General features: G+C 33.8%; 1 protein-coding gene across 1 annotated transcript; it reads left to right on the forward strand.

Annotated features, from left to right (window-relative positions):
- The first annotated feature begins 8254 nt into the window (after positions 1-8254).
- Positions 8255-14068, forward strand: LOC132546222 (uncharacterized). The gene is made up of 7 exons (XM_060209931.1): positions 8255-8309; positions 9064-9232; positions 9782-10023; positions 10453-10716; positions 11182-11244; positions 12836-12886; positions 13719-14068. The coding sequence occupies exons 1-7, from the start codon at positions 8255-8257 to the stop codon at positions 14066-14068; spliced, it is 1194 nt and encodes a 397-aa protein (XP_060065914.1).
- The last annotated feature ends 3636 nt before the right edge of the window (positions 14069-17704 follow it).

Consider the following 17704-nt stretch of genomic DNA (forward strand, 5'->3'; position numbering starts at 1 on the left):
CAAATGCTTCTAATATACATTTACCAAATCATGTGGTGGTTAATACTTATAGTTGTTGTTTTGTTGTATTTTATAATATGTACAGTATATACGGACGTGTATTTTACCGATTTGTTTTTAATATCATATAATAATGTGTTTGTGGGTGGATGTTTTTACTCTTTTAAACATATAAATATGTATGTGCTATGCAGGCAAATTTTTATTTTGCACTTTTTTTCATTTGTTTTAAATATTTTCATTGAAAAAATAGTCTTCGCCATACGTACAGTACAATTATACTTAACTTACCTACCAGTGCAGTCCTTGTTAGTTCAATACAGTCGCGGAAATCAAACAAAAATATTTACAGATGATCTAGTCTACTTATTGTCTTTTGACGCCTAAAGAAAACGAAGTAATTTTTTATTAAAGTAAATCGCCAAGCCGTCTTTGTCGTCCTTACAAAAGCAAACCTTTTCATTGGCTCTAAGAATATTAAAAAATAACCAATACTTTGTTCCAACCTAGACATTTTATCGATTACAGGTAGTCGGGCTCTACGATTGACCTAGATGAGTAACCATTCCATTTTTGGTCATTTTAGATGGATAAGCAAACTTTGTTTGAATTAGTGAAACATTTTTTTTTGTATGGCATTTTCACATTGTAATTCTGATCTCTATAAGATCTCACCATTACTGCTGAAATGTTACTAGGTTTTTTTACAATCAGCTGATACAGGGTGAAGTAATTATTATGTTTTACTGTTTTTATATTCCGAGAATTATCATTGTTGTTAGCTAAAAGTAGTTTTGAGGACGAATAGAAAAGTGCCTGTGTTTACCTCAGAGTGAAAAAGTTATGGGGAAACGTAATGCAGAAAAAATGAGTGTTATGAAGAAATACCAAGATTAAATGTTTGAGAGAAACAACCAATCAAAGATGCTATGTCCTCTAGTTTTGACATTAAGTTTGAGAATTAATTTTAACGGCACATTCATCGATGACATTTTTAAATTCTTTAAGGTCATGTTTGTCATCTATGATATATGTTAAATGTATCTAAAGAATAAAACACCATTGTTATACCTGGGTTGATTTGGCCTACAGGTTCCATCCCACGGACATTCAAATGACATTGCTTTTAGTCTAAAGCGTCTTATTTGACCTTGTGTTAGACTCTGTTTCCTTTTTTATCAGGCATATTTATATCAGAGTTGACTTCATTAAAAAATGAAAAACTGTTATCTGATCTGAAACGTTGTGGTGATTAATGAATCTAGTTGATAATGTTACAGACCTGCTCACTACAAAGTTGTTGTGATTAATGAATCTAGTTTGTAATGTTATATACCTGCTCACTACTACTGCACATGGTTTGTTTTATCTGAAAGGTAATTAAGCCATATGTTTTGCTCATTTTATGTTCGGTCTTTGTATTCAGTCTGCGCTGTATTGTTTGTGTTTTATATTTCTTTCTTGGTTATTTTGGATTATAATAAAGAACGAGTACACCTCTTTTATAACAAATGTGAAAAAAAACTGAGGTTCTTTATTGATGACTTTTTTGTATGACTGAAATATTTTTATTCACCATTTCCTTCTACGAATTAAACTTTATTTATTTTCCAACTTATATTAATCACTCTTGTTGGCTCGGATGGAAGCATGCGAGGGGTCTTAGTGTGGGAGGAAACCGGAGTACCCGGGGAAAACCCACATGGTCGGGCAGTTGACCCCATACCTTTTCACGTCCATTCCGGGAATCGAACCTCGGACGTGTAGGTGAAAGGCGAGTGCGTTACCACTGCGCCACCCGACCACCACCTTCTACGAATTACTACAATGCTGGCACGTTTTTTATGTCAGTTTACCACTGAAAATGCCTAAATCTCGGGAACTTAAGTTAAGAGTAAAACTGCAACATAATAGTAATTGCTTGAAGTATATATCTATATGTTTACAAAATTTTATGAAAAATGTTGACATATAAATCACTGCACTTAATATAACATGATGATTTTACATATTTTATGCTATTCTGGGATTCTAAGTATAAACAGGGGACGTTGTATTACTTCCCCGTTTCTCTTTTGTGCTGATAATTGTTTCGGTAGCAGGGCTTTAATCTGCATAATCTGCAGGAAAACAGTATTCCGGAATTTTAATAGTAAGGCGCATTAAACGTATTGGAAAATATAGATGTTTACAAATACAGTATTCCTTACTTGTGGTCATGTTTTGTCCTAAAGTTGTCTGCTCCATTGTGGTGGATTCCGTTGTTCCTACTTGGTCCTCGTAAACTGCAATAATATTTCTCTATTTTATATTGTAAGTCTTATATATCATCCAGGGCAATACTTTATAAATTGGTTGATAAATTAAGGAATTTATTCAAAAAATATGGTATATCAGGTATATTTACAATGTCAACTACAACGTAAATAAAAAAATGATTCAACTGGTGGTATCACATCTCATTAAAAAAACCAGATCATAAATCAGTGGGCAAAGATAATGAAGACGGAAGTTAAAATAGTAAACTAATGGCAAGCCCATACATATTAGGTACATCGTATTAGGTAATGCATATTTAATGATAAGTGAATTCGAGATCGATGAAAAATGGTAAATGTTCGGTTTTTTGTTTTTGTTTTTTGGTTGGTTTTTTTTTTCAATTATTCGTTTACTTATCTGGTTATTATTATCACATATTAAATACTTATGTTTATACACTTTGTGTATATTAAAATATACTCTATCTAAGAAAGTTTTCTTTTTTCTTATTGCATTTATATTAGGTCATACCGTGGTTTCCTCGCCCTTAATATAATCCTGAGTTATTGTTCTAACTGACCAGAGTGAACTCCAAAGGAAGGTCATGCATTAGTCTGTAGTACCGTTAACATATTTTAGTGTTTATATTAAAAACAAGATGAAAACATGTGGAATGCCTCATACAAAGTCCAAGACAGCCTGGTAATGTCGTGTTCGTTATACTGGCTTCGTCGATCAGGAAATCCCACTCCCGTATCACCATTCCGCGGTACTCACGGATCTTAAAATCAAAGGTCATTCAGCATTCTGGATTGTATCATTGCGTTTTCATTTTAAAACAAATATATAATGATTTCACAAATTTACTTGATAAGCATTGATACATTACAGGAAATGAGACAACTGAAAAAAGACGAATCCACAATACTTACCTGCTCCAATTCCAAACGCAAATGAAAGTCGTTGGTTGCATGACGCGCCAAATCAACTATGTGTGATCACCCGGGGAAGACTGACATCTGTCAATGGATCTGAGCACTTCCCCAATCTGTGCCACAGTCCTAAAACCTAAATCAGAGTGGATAGCCAGCCAAACTATAAAACCACACCGACTTTTCAATTATTTTAGCTCAAAATCTCTGAGTTTCAAGATTATTTAGAAATAAAATTAGCAATATTTGTTTTATTTTGTCTACTGAATCTAAAACAGCAGAACACATGCTATGCGAAAAGCATTTTATCTAGTCAATCTGGTAAGTTCAATCGGACAAGGAGTTCCTTCGTTGATCATGTAATTCTATATTTTTAAAACATAGTGAATTATATTATTCAACAAGGAATATAAAAGAACTTAAATTTGTTCTTTGTTCCATTCTTAAGGAAAACCTTCCGATAATGTTTGCTTATTATTCTGATTAGTATAAGATTCAAATGTTCACGGTCATGTTAGAGCCCCGCGAAAATATTACTCCCAAGAAAATTACTCGCTGTACGGTATTTAACTGGTCTTAACTTTAACTCAATCTTCTATAAAACGCTCTAATACATGAAATATACATAAAGTTGTAATATTAACTTCCTGAAAAGAACAAGCAGAATACCAACATGAGCCAATGAGGAATAGCCATACCCAACATATAAATGATGATGATAAAAGATGATAAAAAGACCTGTGACATTTCGATCTCTTCCTTTCTCATACAGTCTACTCCTGCAAGATACAAAACATGTTCTTTTGTTTGTACAGGTGTGTCATAGTCTTATACACTTAGACAAGATTATATACCAGCATCACATCATCAAAAGGCCCATTGGAAAGAAAATAAAAGCGGCAACAAACGTTATATATGAAAGACATGCGTCAACATATCGGAAAAATTGATAAACAAAACAAAGCATTAGCAAGCAGAACGCGTTTATGTCCCTTACTGCTAAGATATGCATTTGCCCCATGTTTTAGCTTCAGTATTTCTCCACATCTAGACATTTCTACCGACCATTCCCTAGTGCTATATTTCAGATTTCTGTGAAATAGAAAGGACAATTAAATATATAGTAAAATGTAAAACTGTCGCAACACAGAGGTGGATATACATCTCTATATGTTTCTATAGATGGCATGTGTAAGTTGTATGATTTATTTAATCGACGTTATAACACGACTATCATAGAAGTAAACAATTATCATACATCAAAATATGATGGTTTGACTTGAAAGGTGTAGTTTACATGTAAAACGGGACATGTTATATTCATACAAATCATGGACTTGCCAAACGTACATTTAAAGTAATGAAGATGTGTTCTGGTGACTGTTGTTATACTGTACGTATGGTTGATTGCTGATGAGTCTGGTCACATGTGTCTTCTCACTGATACACAGGAAGTAACTTTCGAAATCGATACATTTTAGTCAAATTTTCATCAACAAGACAATGTCATTCCGGCTATAGCCATACAGAAAAGGACCAAAAGAGCTTTTCAATGTAGTATGTGTTTTAATCGTAAGTGCACCACTGAAAATGTTGAAAGCATTGATGGCTAGAACGAGATGTTCTCAACATTACAGACGGCCTGGCGCTTGGACCGTTGCAAAAAGAACATGTTTCATTATATATAGTCATAGACGCCAATGGTAATACGTGATACGTAAATTGAATTAAAAATTAAAACTGTGCATATTGATATCCGAAAGTTATTGATGTAAGTTTGGCTTCAAACTTTCAATGATGGTTGATTTTGAACCTGTCGAGTCTTTTATTCCAAACCGCTATGACCATAACTGAAATTACTCGACGAGTTTGCTTGAACATTTCATCTTGGTCTAAGTATGTGCTCTAGGGTTGTCAATCTCAGTTTACGGAGTCTTTTGAGAAAATGAAGCATCCGTTCTACTTTAGCTCATCAGATATACTCAATGGAATGTTGAGATAAATTGCCTTAATACTAGTATATGATATAATGACAGAAAGCATGGATAATGTTTTCTTTCCCGACAAACGATAATTGCATTTGTTTGTCCAAAGCCTCTGCCACCATGGTAATTAAATACAATTTACACCAGGACCTCGATTTTTTTTTCACTTAATGATGAAAACAACATAATTTCTTGAATCGAGTTCAACATTTTAATGTTTGAAGTTAAAAAATTGAATATGCCAATTTGTGTGTTTAATATAATACATCCATATTAATATTTTACTTTGAACAAGCTGTGATAATATCTTCTCATGTGGTGCCGGATGGCGGTTTAATGTTTGATTAAACAATGCTTTTACACAGATACATTATTATGATGTGTAAATGACACTCAGGTGACAGACGCAAATGTTCCTTTAAACAATTTTGCTAATTGTTCTATTCCAATAACCGTAATGTTTGTTTTCTAATTTCCCGAATGCTTGCTTTTATGTTGTACCGGCTTTTTAATGTAGTCGTTTGTTAAAAGATCATTATGACTGCTCTACACGTATTGATGGAGATTGTTGATTGTCTGGACGGAAACAACATAAACATGGATACATGATATAGATTTCTGCACCATCAATAAACAACTTTTCTGTCGTGTAATCTATCGTATGCAGAAGATTGATTTCATTAAAACGATCGAATAACCCATCCTTTATTTATATCGGTTTAATGTTGAAAGATAATCATTGTTATCGATGTATTATCTAACATGTCGTGTAAGCTGCAAATAAAATCATTTTTAAGCATTTAAATTCATTTCCAAGATATCAAATGTATTTGATTAATTATGTTTCAATCTATTCATCATTCTGACCTAAACAACGTTAGTAAAGGGTGTGTTAAAATTAGAATGTTAAGAAACCAAATTCATGTGTATCTTAACACAACAAAAGCAAAAATGAACAGTTTCTATTTTGTATTATTTGAACATTGATGACTGATGTAGATCGATCAAATTAAAGCCATTTTATCCAAAATTAGACAAAGACTGAGCTTATAAAGTCGCATCAGTTCCTATCTATCTACTGAAAGTAAATAGCTTTTTTTTAATTTATAGGGTGGTCGGGTGGCGCAGTGGTAACGCACTCGCCTTTCACATAGCCATCCCGGGTTCTATTCCTGGAATGGATGTGAAAAGGTACTCCGGTTTCCTCCCACAGGAAGACCCCTTGCGCGCTTCTATCTGTTCAACATTGTTGAGTGATTAATATAAGTTGGAAAAACTTGCTTCGCAATTGTTATAGAATAAATAAAGTACATGTATATTCTTTATTATTTGAACTTTTCCATTTTATATATTGCAGCACTGTGTGTTCAGGATGTATCTCTTATTGGATGGATTAACTACTTAAAGTTCAGAAACAAACAGCTTTCCTCAATACTGTATATCAATGTCTTAGTATTCTAGTGATGTTTCCCCTGTTACCTCTTCATCAACAAAGAAATATATCTAATAGCCTACGATAGATTATGCTATATTTGTGTATAATCATGTCACGTGTCATCCTTTGCTATAATAGCATGTATGTATATGAGGCTCGTGCCTTTTAAATGATGAAATACTTTTGTTGAAGAATTGTTGCATTCACTGATAATTTAATTTCAAGATAGCAGTGATTTAACTCTATTTTATATCAAAGTATGTGGAGTTGCTTAAACATGTGTTCAACTACCAAGAGGATCATGTGGAAGAGTTATCTAACTTACATATAAATAATCCAGTATGTAACTTGTTACATAAGGAGAACAGATACGTTTCTGATGTTTGAAATAGTGAATCTGTGAAACGCGCATATGACAATATGGCGGGGAAGACTTTGAGAAGACAACCTGGATAGGAGTTTGATAACGTATATTTTGGTAATAAAACTTCATACAACGTTGCTATGTGGCCAGATCATCGCATTCAGCCAGGATGTACTTGATATATAAATACGTTATCAATTATCATCATTCAAGATATTATCTTCCTATGTTGCTTTTACGTTAAATCATTCTATTTTATATCATATCGCACATCTAATGTGTCCTACTTATGTTTCGTGACGCTTATTTTTGTATAATTTAGTAAAATGAAGAATCGAGCTTGAGAGGGAACACAGTTCGTTGTTACTAACCCAGGCAGCTGTCTGAAATCTAAATGGGAATCGATGTCTTTCTTGCTTATTTGTTTTTAATCTTTGATAGGATTTGTTTTTTTAGTTTTATGCTGGTATAAAAGAATACCATTTTTGCTAACTGAATGACTTCGTTTTAGGTTGCAAAGAGTCTTTTTGCAATGGAAAGATTAGTGATATAATTGCACTACATCAACAATTTGATCTGAACGCACTTCATTTATCTATCGATGGGTGCAGAGAGGACATTGGTTCAAACTCTAAACCGATGTAACAAATCACTATAAATTTATAACATCATAGCTTAGCCGCCTAGGGTATGACCGGAAGCTACCTAAACATCTATATTTATTCAGCGATCACTACTACTATGAACATTACAATATAACAATTGCAAAATTAGGTGACCAATAAACGTTCTATATCGAAGAACATTTGTTTGCACTTTTTATGATTTGAAATAGAAATTCGATATGACGTTAAATACCCTTAAAGTAACATGTACGATTTTGGATAACCCTTTGGTATCGGGCGACTGGAAACAGGTAAACTATCTCTTCATACACATGCATGTTGTTTTCGTAATGCACTAGCAATTAATTGTTTTTGCTTTTTTTTTTCTTCCTGAATACAGTTTCAAAGGCTTAGTGTGGAAAGTGATTCGAAACGAATGTTAAGTAACATCCTTTCTCGGCTTTATAGCTTAATTACTATGATTCTGAATTATTTATGGCTGTTGTTCTGCAAAGATTATCAAGTAACCGTAAAAACACCTTTATTTGCTGTAATACGACTTGATGAGTAAAATGGTAATTGCAGAGAACTCATGTCTTTTTGGTTACACAATTCTTGTATCAACACTAAACTTAAATATTTTCTTGTGATTATGTGTTATTTACAGAGCGAATATGAATTTACTGCACTCGGATGTTTTTCTTCGTCTTCTACTTTTGGCGTTTACAAGTAAGTTATTGCCTTAAATTGTCGGTATGCTACATTGTTAAGATTTATTGCTGTGTCGTTTTAAAGGTAGTTAGGCAATAACAATAGATGCTATTTTTTAGGTTGGTGAAGCCGATTCATGAATATATAGTAATATTTTTATGATACATTGTCACTTTCTGTTTCACCCATATAGTCTACAGTTCAAGATATACTTAAACTTGTACATCTTTGGCGGTATAAATTAACGCACATTTTTTTCGAAATATCTATTTACAGAAATGTTTGCGATAGGGAATGGGCAGGTGTCCAATTCAACGCTTGGTGTAGTAGGTACGCGATATTAGAGGCAATTTAATTAACGTTAGTACAAGAATGGAACTGTATACTTTAGTTTTTATATATGTCCAAACATACTAAAGAACATCACGATTCTAGAAGTGACATATTTATCTAATAAACCATAGCATGTTTTACAGTAAAAATTATTTGATGTAAATTGCTTTTTATCTACATTTGCTGCAATATATAGATATAGTTTTATATACAAACTATTAACATATTAATATTCACTAAGTGAAAGTTATATGTTTAAAATTCATATCCTTATGTAATGCCGAGTTTACCTTGATTTGTTAACGCTATACAGTCGCATACAGTATCAGTAAGAAATAATCAGAAAGATAGACAAATTTGTGAATAAATTTTAGATAGTGTATATTATATACTCAGTCAATGAGGAATGTCATTCAATTTCCATTCATGTTTTCCCCAGGTTACTTTGGAGGAGCGAAATTGGCTTCCTTGGCAGTGGTCAATTCGAATGCCTCGTGGTTTGACGCGTTTAAGGAGTGTAAATCTCTTGGCTATTCCATTGCTATAGCAACATCAACTGGATATTTGTTTCTTCATATCCGGAATTACCTTTTCCAGAATCATCCTGAGTAAGTATGACATTAAAAGGAGTTGTTCGTTAGTATTTTGTCACAACTAAAGAAAATTTTGTATAGAGTTAGCCTTCCACTGTTAATACAGATGGAATAGAGCGATTATAAATGGTATTAGCACATTCAACGTATCAGGAGATGTTTAAATACTGATAATCATGGTGCATTTATATTTTCAAGGCAGATGTTTTTCGCAATTACCTTCGATCATCTTGGTTTTTTTATATAACACCTGTATTTACATTGAAAATGTAAAACCTAAGCATAATTTTCTACTTTAGATTACTCGTCAATGTAACCCCCGCTTTATTGTTTTTACAACACAGACCAGGTATGGAGTTGAAAATGAGTGGAAAATTGTTTATTCATATTTTTTCATGAAATGTTATCTATCATTCTCACAAAGACATTAATATACTGCTATTTCTTGTATGACTTCTATTTTAAAATATATATATAACTTTTTAACATTTCAAAACACAAAAACTTCAATTTTTCATCGTGATGTTAATTTCTATATAACATGTGTATTTATTGTATGAACAGATTCCTAGACGTCCCGCTGTGGACGGGACTATTGAAACCTAATTTAAACGACGTTTGGTATCTACGGGATGACTGTCACAGAACAATAAATGAGAATATGAAAAAATCATTTGTAAACAACACTGCTGGTGAACGTCAATGCCTGCTACTCAACATGTCAGTGAATGCCGCAAATATGGCTAACAGCTGGTATGCAACGTCCTGTTACGAGCGACATCCGTTCATTTGTGAACAGGTCATAGGTAAGTTGAAAAAATATTATGTACCTTTGTTTTAAAATACAATAACAAACAAATCAAAGCGATGATAATTCGGCTTATATAAGATTTTGATGCTTTGATCTTTCATTAATCCAACCACGGACAGTCGGTATTTCCATCACTGGATCATTTCTACAAGTAGTTTGTGTTCAGTGGTGTCCAAATTAACAATTCAAATGATTTACCATTTAGAACGAAGCTTTGAGACTTGTTCTGTAAATTGTCAGATCTAGAACCTATATCCTGTACTCTATATCCCTACAAGCGTCTATTTATGATGTTTAAACAGTTAATCAGCAAGTTATACACTGGGTCTGGTCATGAATTAATAACAATGTCGCACACTAGTTTGGTTCTCATTTAAGATCATCAAATTCTAATGGTACAGTACAAAAGCTTCTTTTCTCTAAGGGCCTCGACCTGTGGTACGATATGATGGCATGCAGCCACAAAATGTCCTCAGCGGCGATACATCTAAGAAAACTTATTTCAACACGACTTCTGAAAACTGCAAGAGGCAAGTGAGAGCGAATAAGGTGTTTACTACGAAATACGACTCTCCATCACGAACCTGTACCTTGTATAGTAGGTCTGCATTGAATCTACCGTTCAAATTTTATCTTATCAGCGAAGATAACACTACTATTACCTTCGTGAAGAGCAAGGAAAACATTGGTATGTATTGAGTTCCCCAGCTGCTGTATCAGCGATGAGCAAAAATTATTTATAATGATTCAAATTGATATGTACATGTTTTATCCAGAAAATCTTTATAGAATCGTTATATTGATGTGACCATGGTGTTAAAAGTTGTGACAGACTAAAAGAGCCATTGGAACTCAAAGTTTCATATCATAACAAACGTTTAAGTTAGTCAAGCTCAGTATTGAAAACAGTAAAAATATGTTTTCCATGCCGTTTGAATTGATAAAGAATTATCGATACATATTCGGAGGTAATTTGATCGCGTGTAACAACCAGACTGGTATTTGCCCTGCGTTCACATGTGAAATACTTTGATCGATTGCAATTGTACGATAGCATTAGGAAATACATTAAAAGGCTAGTGTTAATTTGATGCTGATTTGACATGCTACATTATGTGAAATGTTGCTGCTTCTACATGTAATCCTACTTTAGTTTCAGTGACACAGCTATCAAGCGCTGTTTATAACGAAAGTTATCAAGTTACAGATTTACCATGTAAGTCATCAAGTTCTTTGATTCCGTGTTCACACACAGACAAGGGTGAAATGATAAGATAGTTTGTCTATTAAAAGGGTCAGCTCTTCATTACTGGTTGTAGGTGTCAATAAATTATCGCACCTAAGCTCTCGTACATACATTTGTATTTGAGGTGATGGTTGTCTAAGTATGTATAACTGAGCAGATAAGGGTGAAGAACAGATACTACCCTCAGACCGACCCAGTTTTCACGTCCATATTTTTAAGGAAAAATATCTCTTGTATATTTTTTATCAAAAATCATTTGTTCAATCTTTTTTCTGGTACTTCTCTCTCTCCCTCTCTCTCTCTCTCTCTCTCTCTCTCTCTCTCTCTCTCTCTCTCTCTCTCTCTCTCTCTCTCTCTCTCTCTCTCTCTCTCTCTCTCTCTCTCTCTCTCTCTCTCCGTTGCTGTTTTGTATATCAATTAATAATTTGTGCTTGAGCAGGTTACATTAGCGATATAACGGAAACCACCATTGCTCCGACTCCAACTGCAAGTAAGTATGGCGGCATAAAATTTGTTTTCCTGTCAGACATGCTAACAATATGATTATCATTAAACAGTTCTGTCCCTACCAAGTCCATCGGTTATTACCGGTCAATTAATATTCCCTTTAGTCTTCATTTTGTATATCTCCGCAATGATTCTTCAGTTTGATTTCCCTCTTTCAGTGTATTTGCTTAGATAATTTACCGTGATTATGGATTATGGAAAATATCTTTGAATCGCTCCAGGAATGCTAACCTTAATAGCGCGGTTTGGTTGGTTATAATTCTTCCTGGTTGGATAACACTCGGAAGTGAAATTATTTGTGTTATATAAAGTGTTAGAGTTAATTCATGTCTAGGACATTTTTCTCAATCTAGTGAAAATACTGATTGCTACGGATTTCTTGGGGAAACGTGACTAGTCGACAATAAGTGAAAGACCTGATTGACACGGGAAACTGTATTGATCGAGTTTATGGGAAACTGATGTACTGTTTGCTGAATCATGTGACTTCGAGGCTACCGTGGAAGTCATTAGACAGTTATTACATACAATAAAATATTCAGATGCACTTTTGACCTTCAACACTAAATTCTCACAGCTCTGGACGCTTGAAGGGCCAGCTGAGTGGAGTGAGTACAAGATGATCATGTGTCCGTTAGAGTTTGCATATACCTTTCACGTGTCCATTTTTCTCTAAGAAAATTTAATGACAATTAATTTTTACTTTTTGATTTTATGATGGAATCATCGTGGTCTACAATATCCTGAAATTATATCGTTGGTTATCAAGACAGCTTACTTGTGTGTTAATCATCAGACATATAAAAACATTTTAATTTTTTGCATTTTTCATTTTGTTCACTTTTCATTTGTATCATTTGATGTAAGCAGAAGACGCTTACTCTTCCGCAACACCTGATCTTTTTTACCATATACTTTTTCAGGAGTCTGCTTATAAATCTTTCTTTTGTTCATAGTTTGCCCTCGGTTTATTGAATATATGTTTGGGTTATGAATATATTGACATGTTGGTATTTGCTTGATGTTTTTAAGACAATTATTTGTACTTGAACAGGTTATGGTCATGGTCAAACAACAGAAACACTTGCTCCGACTGCATCAACCGGTAAATACAATTATAGGAAAGCATTCATTCTTATTTTTAATATTTTCTTTAATTCATTTTTTTTTTTTTTTTTTTATTTAATTTTCATATCATTTTGTATTCCGACAACTGAAACTGCAATAAAAATATTAAAACTTATTTTCCTGGACAGATTATAGCACTGATGATAAAACTGAACCTTTACTAATTGCGACCCCAGTTGTATGTAAGTATAAAGTAGTAGATATGGTAATATCTGAAAAGAGACAACATCTATTAAATCAGTAGCATTCCAAAATTAACCACAATAATGTATTCTTTTTTTCTGATCAGCAATTTATATACAGCAATATATTATGTCAGAAAAGCACTGTTGAAATTGACCTTTAGTTATTATTATTGTATTTTTACAATGCTTTCCGAGAATCAAGTTCTTTCTAGACTGTCTTGGAAGTCATCGTATCTTTATTTTCCATCTTATGTACTGTTGCACAATAGACTCTTAACACTTCGTCCTAAAAACTTAACCAAACGCCTGATGTATCATAGTCATTTTAGACTGTGTATACATTTTCTCTACAACAGTGTGCGATGTGTAAACGTCTACTTAATTTGCACTAGATGTTCAATGTAAAATATAACATTAAAACATTGCAGTCTACACTTGATCCCTCAAGATAATTAATTCTTCGCATTTAATAACATGATATCTCAATGAATCTTCTAAATCTTTTAAAAGTTTTGTGTTTTTGTTGGTGTATATTTCATAATGCTTTGATGGCCTATTATTAGATTTGGCCAAGGTCTGTCGTAGATGTAAATCCAGTTTTAAAATAATCATATTTCCTTTCAGCTGTCCTCTTTGTAACGGCCACTACCATGGCGAGGGAGGACTCTAGTTTACTTGATCAATGGATAGCTTTAGCAAAAGAGGAAAACGTCGTCGACGAAAAGACTCTGTCATCGTATCGAAATAAACGTATGAGTGCGCCTGACAACCGACCCTCCTCTAGGGCTATGGGATTCCTGGGCGCTGTATTTATGGCTTCTGTTCTGATTCTCATCATCATGTCTGATATACCTCATATTATTCGAGACCTCCGTCATGATGTACATCAATGGAACATTATCGACAGTCGTAAAGCATTGCAAGCAGATGTTTCATTTTTCAAAAATACATCTACTCGTCGTAATTCTGTGTAATAAATTTACATCGTTGCGAAAATGACATTTCCTATTCAAATTGATCTATATATATATATGACACCAAAATGATTTTAACAATTAACATTCGTATATGATGAAAATTATCGTTGAACTTTGGATAATCCATGATTTTAACAAATGAATTTGCTGCATTACACATGTAGTTGTTGCGTTACTTTATTTCACTCTGTCGAGATATCGATACATGTAAGTAAACTCAGAGATAGTAAACAAAAAGAACATATCGACATGTCAGCAGAATTTTAATTCTATAAATCTTCCTCCGCAATCAAAACCCAGTGTTGCGAGTTAATTTCTGAGATGACATCTTGCATGAAAATTGTCATATTGGAAACATATAACCATAAAAATTTCGAATCAACTGAGAGCGTGAAGATCATAGGTTGTGGATGCAGTGGTTTTGTTATCCAGAAACGGAAAAATCACAATAAGGGAAATAAATTCATCCCGCATGTCATACAGCTTGTCTGAAAGCTATACCTGTTGGTTCCTGGTTGGAAAGGGTCGAGGTAAGGTAAGCCGCTGATCCAGCCGAATTTGTGATGTTCTTGATTTCCAATTCTAGTGCGTATAGTCGACGGACATGGTCACTAAATTTCTTATTATTTGAAGACGTTACCTCATCGCTCCCTTTGGAAAAGAGACTGAAGTGCTTAGCATGGTTGTGTGACCTGCTTCGACGAAGTCTTCATTATATTAAAGCAAAAAGGGAAGATGACGCTGCTCACTCAATAAATTTCTTTTTTGTGGACGTGTTTTCATGAAATATGTTTCAGAATAGTTCACAAATGTACCGCCAATCACATTTATTTCAAACGAAACTCTTGTAACAAGAGAACGAATGCGTTCATTGGATGAGATATGGTAGTGTACAAAGTGGATAAAATAAATGTTCTTATAGGAGAGTTTTAGAGTAGCGGGTTTGGGACCTTTCAAATTCATGAAAAATCAATTCCATTAATGTCCGTATCCTTATCAATAACAGGAAATATGAATAATAGCTATACTGAAGCATGATTAGCTAGCATTTCTTCTTTGAACGTATTAGATAAAGTACACGTAATGCTTCCTTTGTTATCGAACATGGCTACTTCCCTTTATATACCGGAAATATAATAATGGCTGCAGACAATGGTCAACGAACCATCCATGAAATTGCGTGTCGATCGTGTGTTGAATCATCATCAGAAATGTTACCTTTTGTTTTCTTTTTTAGATTTCAAAACGCTAGTTATTTGAAAAATGACAGGCCGCACAGATTTGATGCATTCTGAAAGATAATCGAACGCAGCGTGCTTTCGTTTCATCCACTCTCTAAATCTATAATTATGTTGAATATCACATTCCAATCAATGGAAGGGGGTTCGGAATATCTCGTGTTCTTCATACAAACTCTCGTAGCTTAACATTTGGATAAATCGCCAGTTAATATGCGCCTACGTGGACCATAGGTTCAGGGCAAAACGTCCTCGAAATAATAGAATTTGGGTCATCTACATTTTGCTGTTGCAGCGTTCCTTTGTGGTTAAAAGGTTTGAACACAACTGGCCTGCCTAGGAAACCACAGATGTATTTACATACTTAACTTCCTGTAGTTTTCCACCTTCCCTAACTGAAGATAATCTTGAGCGAAATGTTCTCTCAAGGAGATATCATTGGTAATGTAACCAAGGTAGCCATTCTTTATCGTATAGACCGAGGTTCTCGCAAAAGGTGTCTTTTCTTCTCAAATTGTAAACCCTTGATCAGGTAAGGCAATCAAGAATAGGATTTCGTCTTCGATGAGTGTTCTCGGGGATTTGGTGTTTTTTTCATTTGGTAAATCAGGTATTGGAAGGAGATATATATATATATATATATTATGAGAGAGTTATTAGCATAATACATAACTGGCAATTCATTACGTTACGCACCCTGATCTATTCTTAAACTGATGTTACATTTGAAATATTTTCATTTTATCACATAAGCATGATCTCTGCTAAGGGGATGAATGTAAAATATACATTTTAAACTGGATTTAACATTCTTACATCAGACAGTGTACTTTGAGGATGGGTGTCAAAAGGACGCCAAGAGTGGATGATAAAGCACAGAGAAAGCCGAAAGGGAGGAATCGAAAGGAGCAATATCCCAAATGTTAAAATGGCGACAGCAAATCTGTTTTGATTCCATTTATGTAGCCCTTAAGTACAGCTATTGCTCTCTGTGTACATTTGTCAAGGTATCGTATCCTTGTGTCATCGATTTTGACTTTAAATCAATATTTGTTTACATGTTGGCATTGTTGCTTGTTATTTGTTTTACAATGAGTGGTGTGTCAATGTTCGTCAACAGTTTAAGTCATTTGAAGACTAAAGTGAAGGGCACAGAACAGACAAAGGACCTTTGTCGAATTGAAGGGTAAGTAAACAGCACACAATGCAGGCATTACGCGCCTCAATAATTCCCCATTAACAGCTTACTGATCTTCCCGTTTTACATTATTCTTGAACAAAAGATATATCTATTCCGTTGTTATTACTGTTTAAATTGTAACAATAAATATCATGAAGTGGTGGAGCAAAATAAAAGTGTTTTCACAAGTATTCGTTACCATGGATAGAGGCATTACCATAAATGTATCGGATGCAAAGTCTTCAGATATTAACTTCACAGATAAAGAGTACATCATATTAAAAAATATTGTATCCATTTCTTTCAAGTTGATTCAGCTAATACTGATCATGCCGACCGTTGAAACCTTTTTGCTAAACAGTAACATATCTATATTTTACACAAAGAATTCAAAAAAGAATTCCAAAGATATCTTAACATTTCTTCTTTCAAGTCGTTTTATTTCATATAACTCATTCCAAACGCATATTTCCAGTATCTCGATTTCGTGTAAGATGTCGGCGGACAATAAAAAAAACACGTTTTCGAGAAAAGCAGGTTAAAGAAAATTATGGTGAAGTTTAACGTTCGTTATAGTGGACACATTGTGAACTATTCTATTTCCTAATGCGATATGAAGCAAATATTACTTGAATTGCTGTTGCTTCTGTTCATTTGGAAGGTGACATTACTTGGGTTAAACAAGAGTAACATGGCAGGTATCACCATGAAAACACTAAATGCTCACTCGTGCTTCTTTCTTTTGTTCACATTTTTCCTTTGCTTCATCGAATTTGAATTTGAGGCTATTTGAGGGATAATATAACTGTGTTATTCGCAAATCGTATTTTGCTCTTCATTTTCAAGGACACTGAGGTTTGGTTCCGTTGTTGTATACTTTGATCTCGTTTTGAGAGCGTGGTATTGCTTACTTGGATTAACCATAATTGGATGTCGTCGATGAAGCAGAAGACGTTTACCCTTTTAGAACACCCATCTGGTTTAATATACTTTTTCATGAGCCACAGTGTTGATCTTTGTTTTGTTCATATTTGTCCTAGTTTTATTTAATGTGAGTTTGGATTATGATCTTCAATCATTGATTTATCCTAGAAGCAATGCCGATTATTTTAATCTTTTTTTAATCTTTATCATATACATGCAGTTTATTTTTTGTTATATAATATCTTATCATTATCCTTGTGATAAAAACAACAATGTGAAAATATCGTCATG

Source organism: Ylistrum balloti, unplaced genomic scaffold, assembly GCF_031769215.1.
Source record: "Ylistrum balloti isolate Yb309-2 unplaced genomic scaffold, AGI_CSIRO_Ybal_v1 Utg369876, whole genome shotgun sequence".
NCBI classification, from domain to species: domain Eukaryota; kingdom Metazoa; phylum Mollusca; class Bivalvia; order Pectinida; family Pectinidae; genus Ylistrum; species Ylistrum balloti.

Bases quoted from the DNA above. Each gene is read 5' to 3' on its own strand.
- LOC132546222 (XM_060209931.1), top strand. From the start codon at position 8,255: ATGAATTTACTGCACTCGGATGTTTTTCTTCGTCTTCTACTTTTGGCG. The intron at 8,310-9,063 runs GTAAGTTATTGC...TGTTTTCCCCAG, and splicing joins TCTACTTTTGGCGTTTACAA to GTTACTTTGGAGGAGCGAAA. The intron at 12,887-13,718 runs GTAAATACAATT...ATTTCCTTTCAG, and splicing joins TGCTCCGACTGCATCAACCG to CTGTCCTCTTTGTAACGGCC.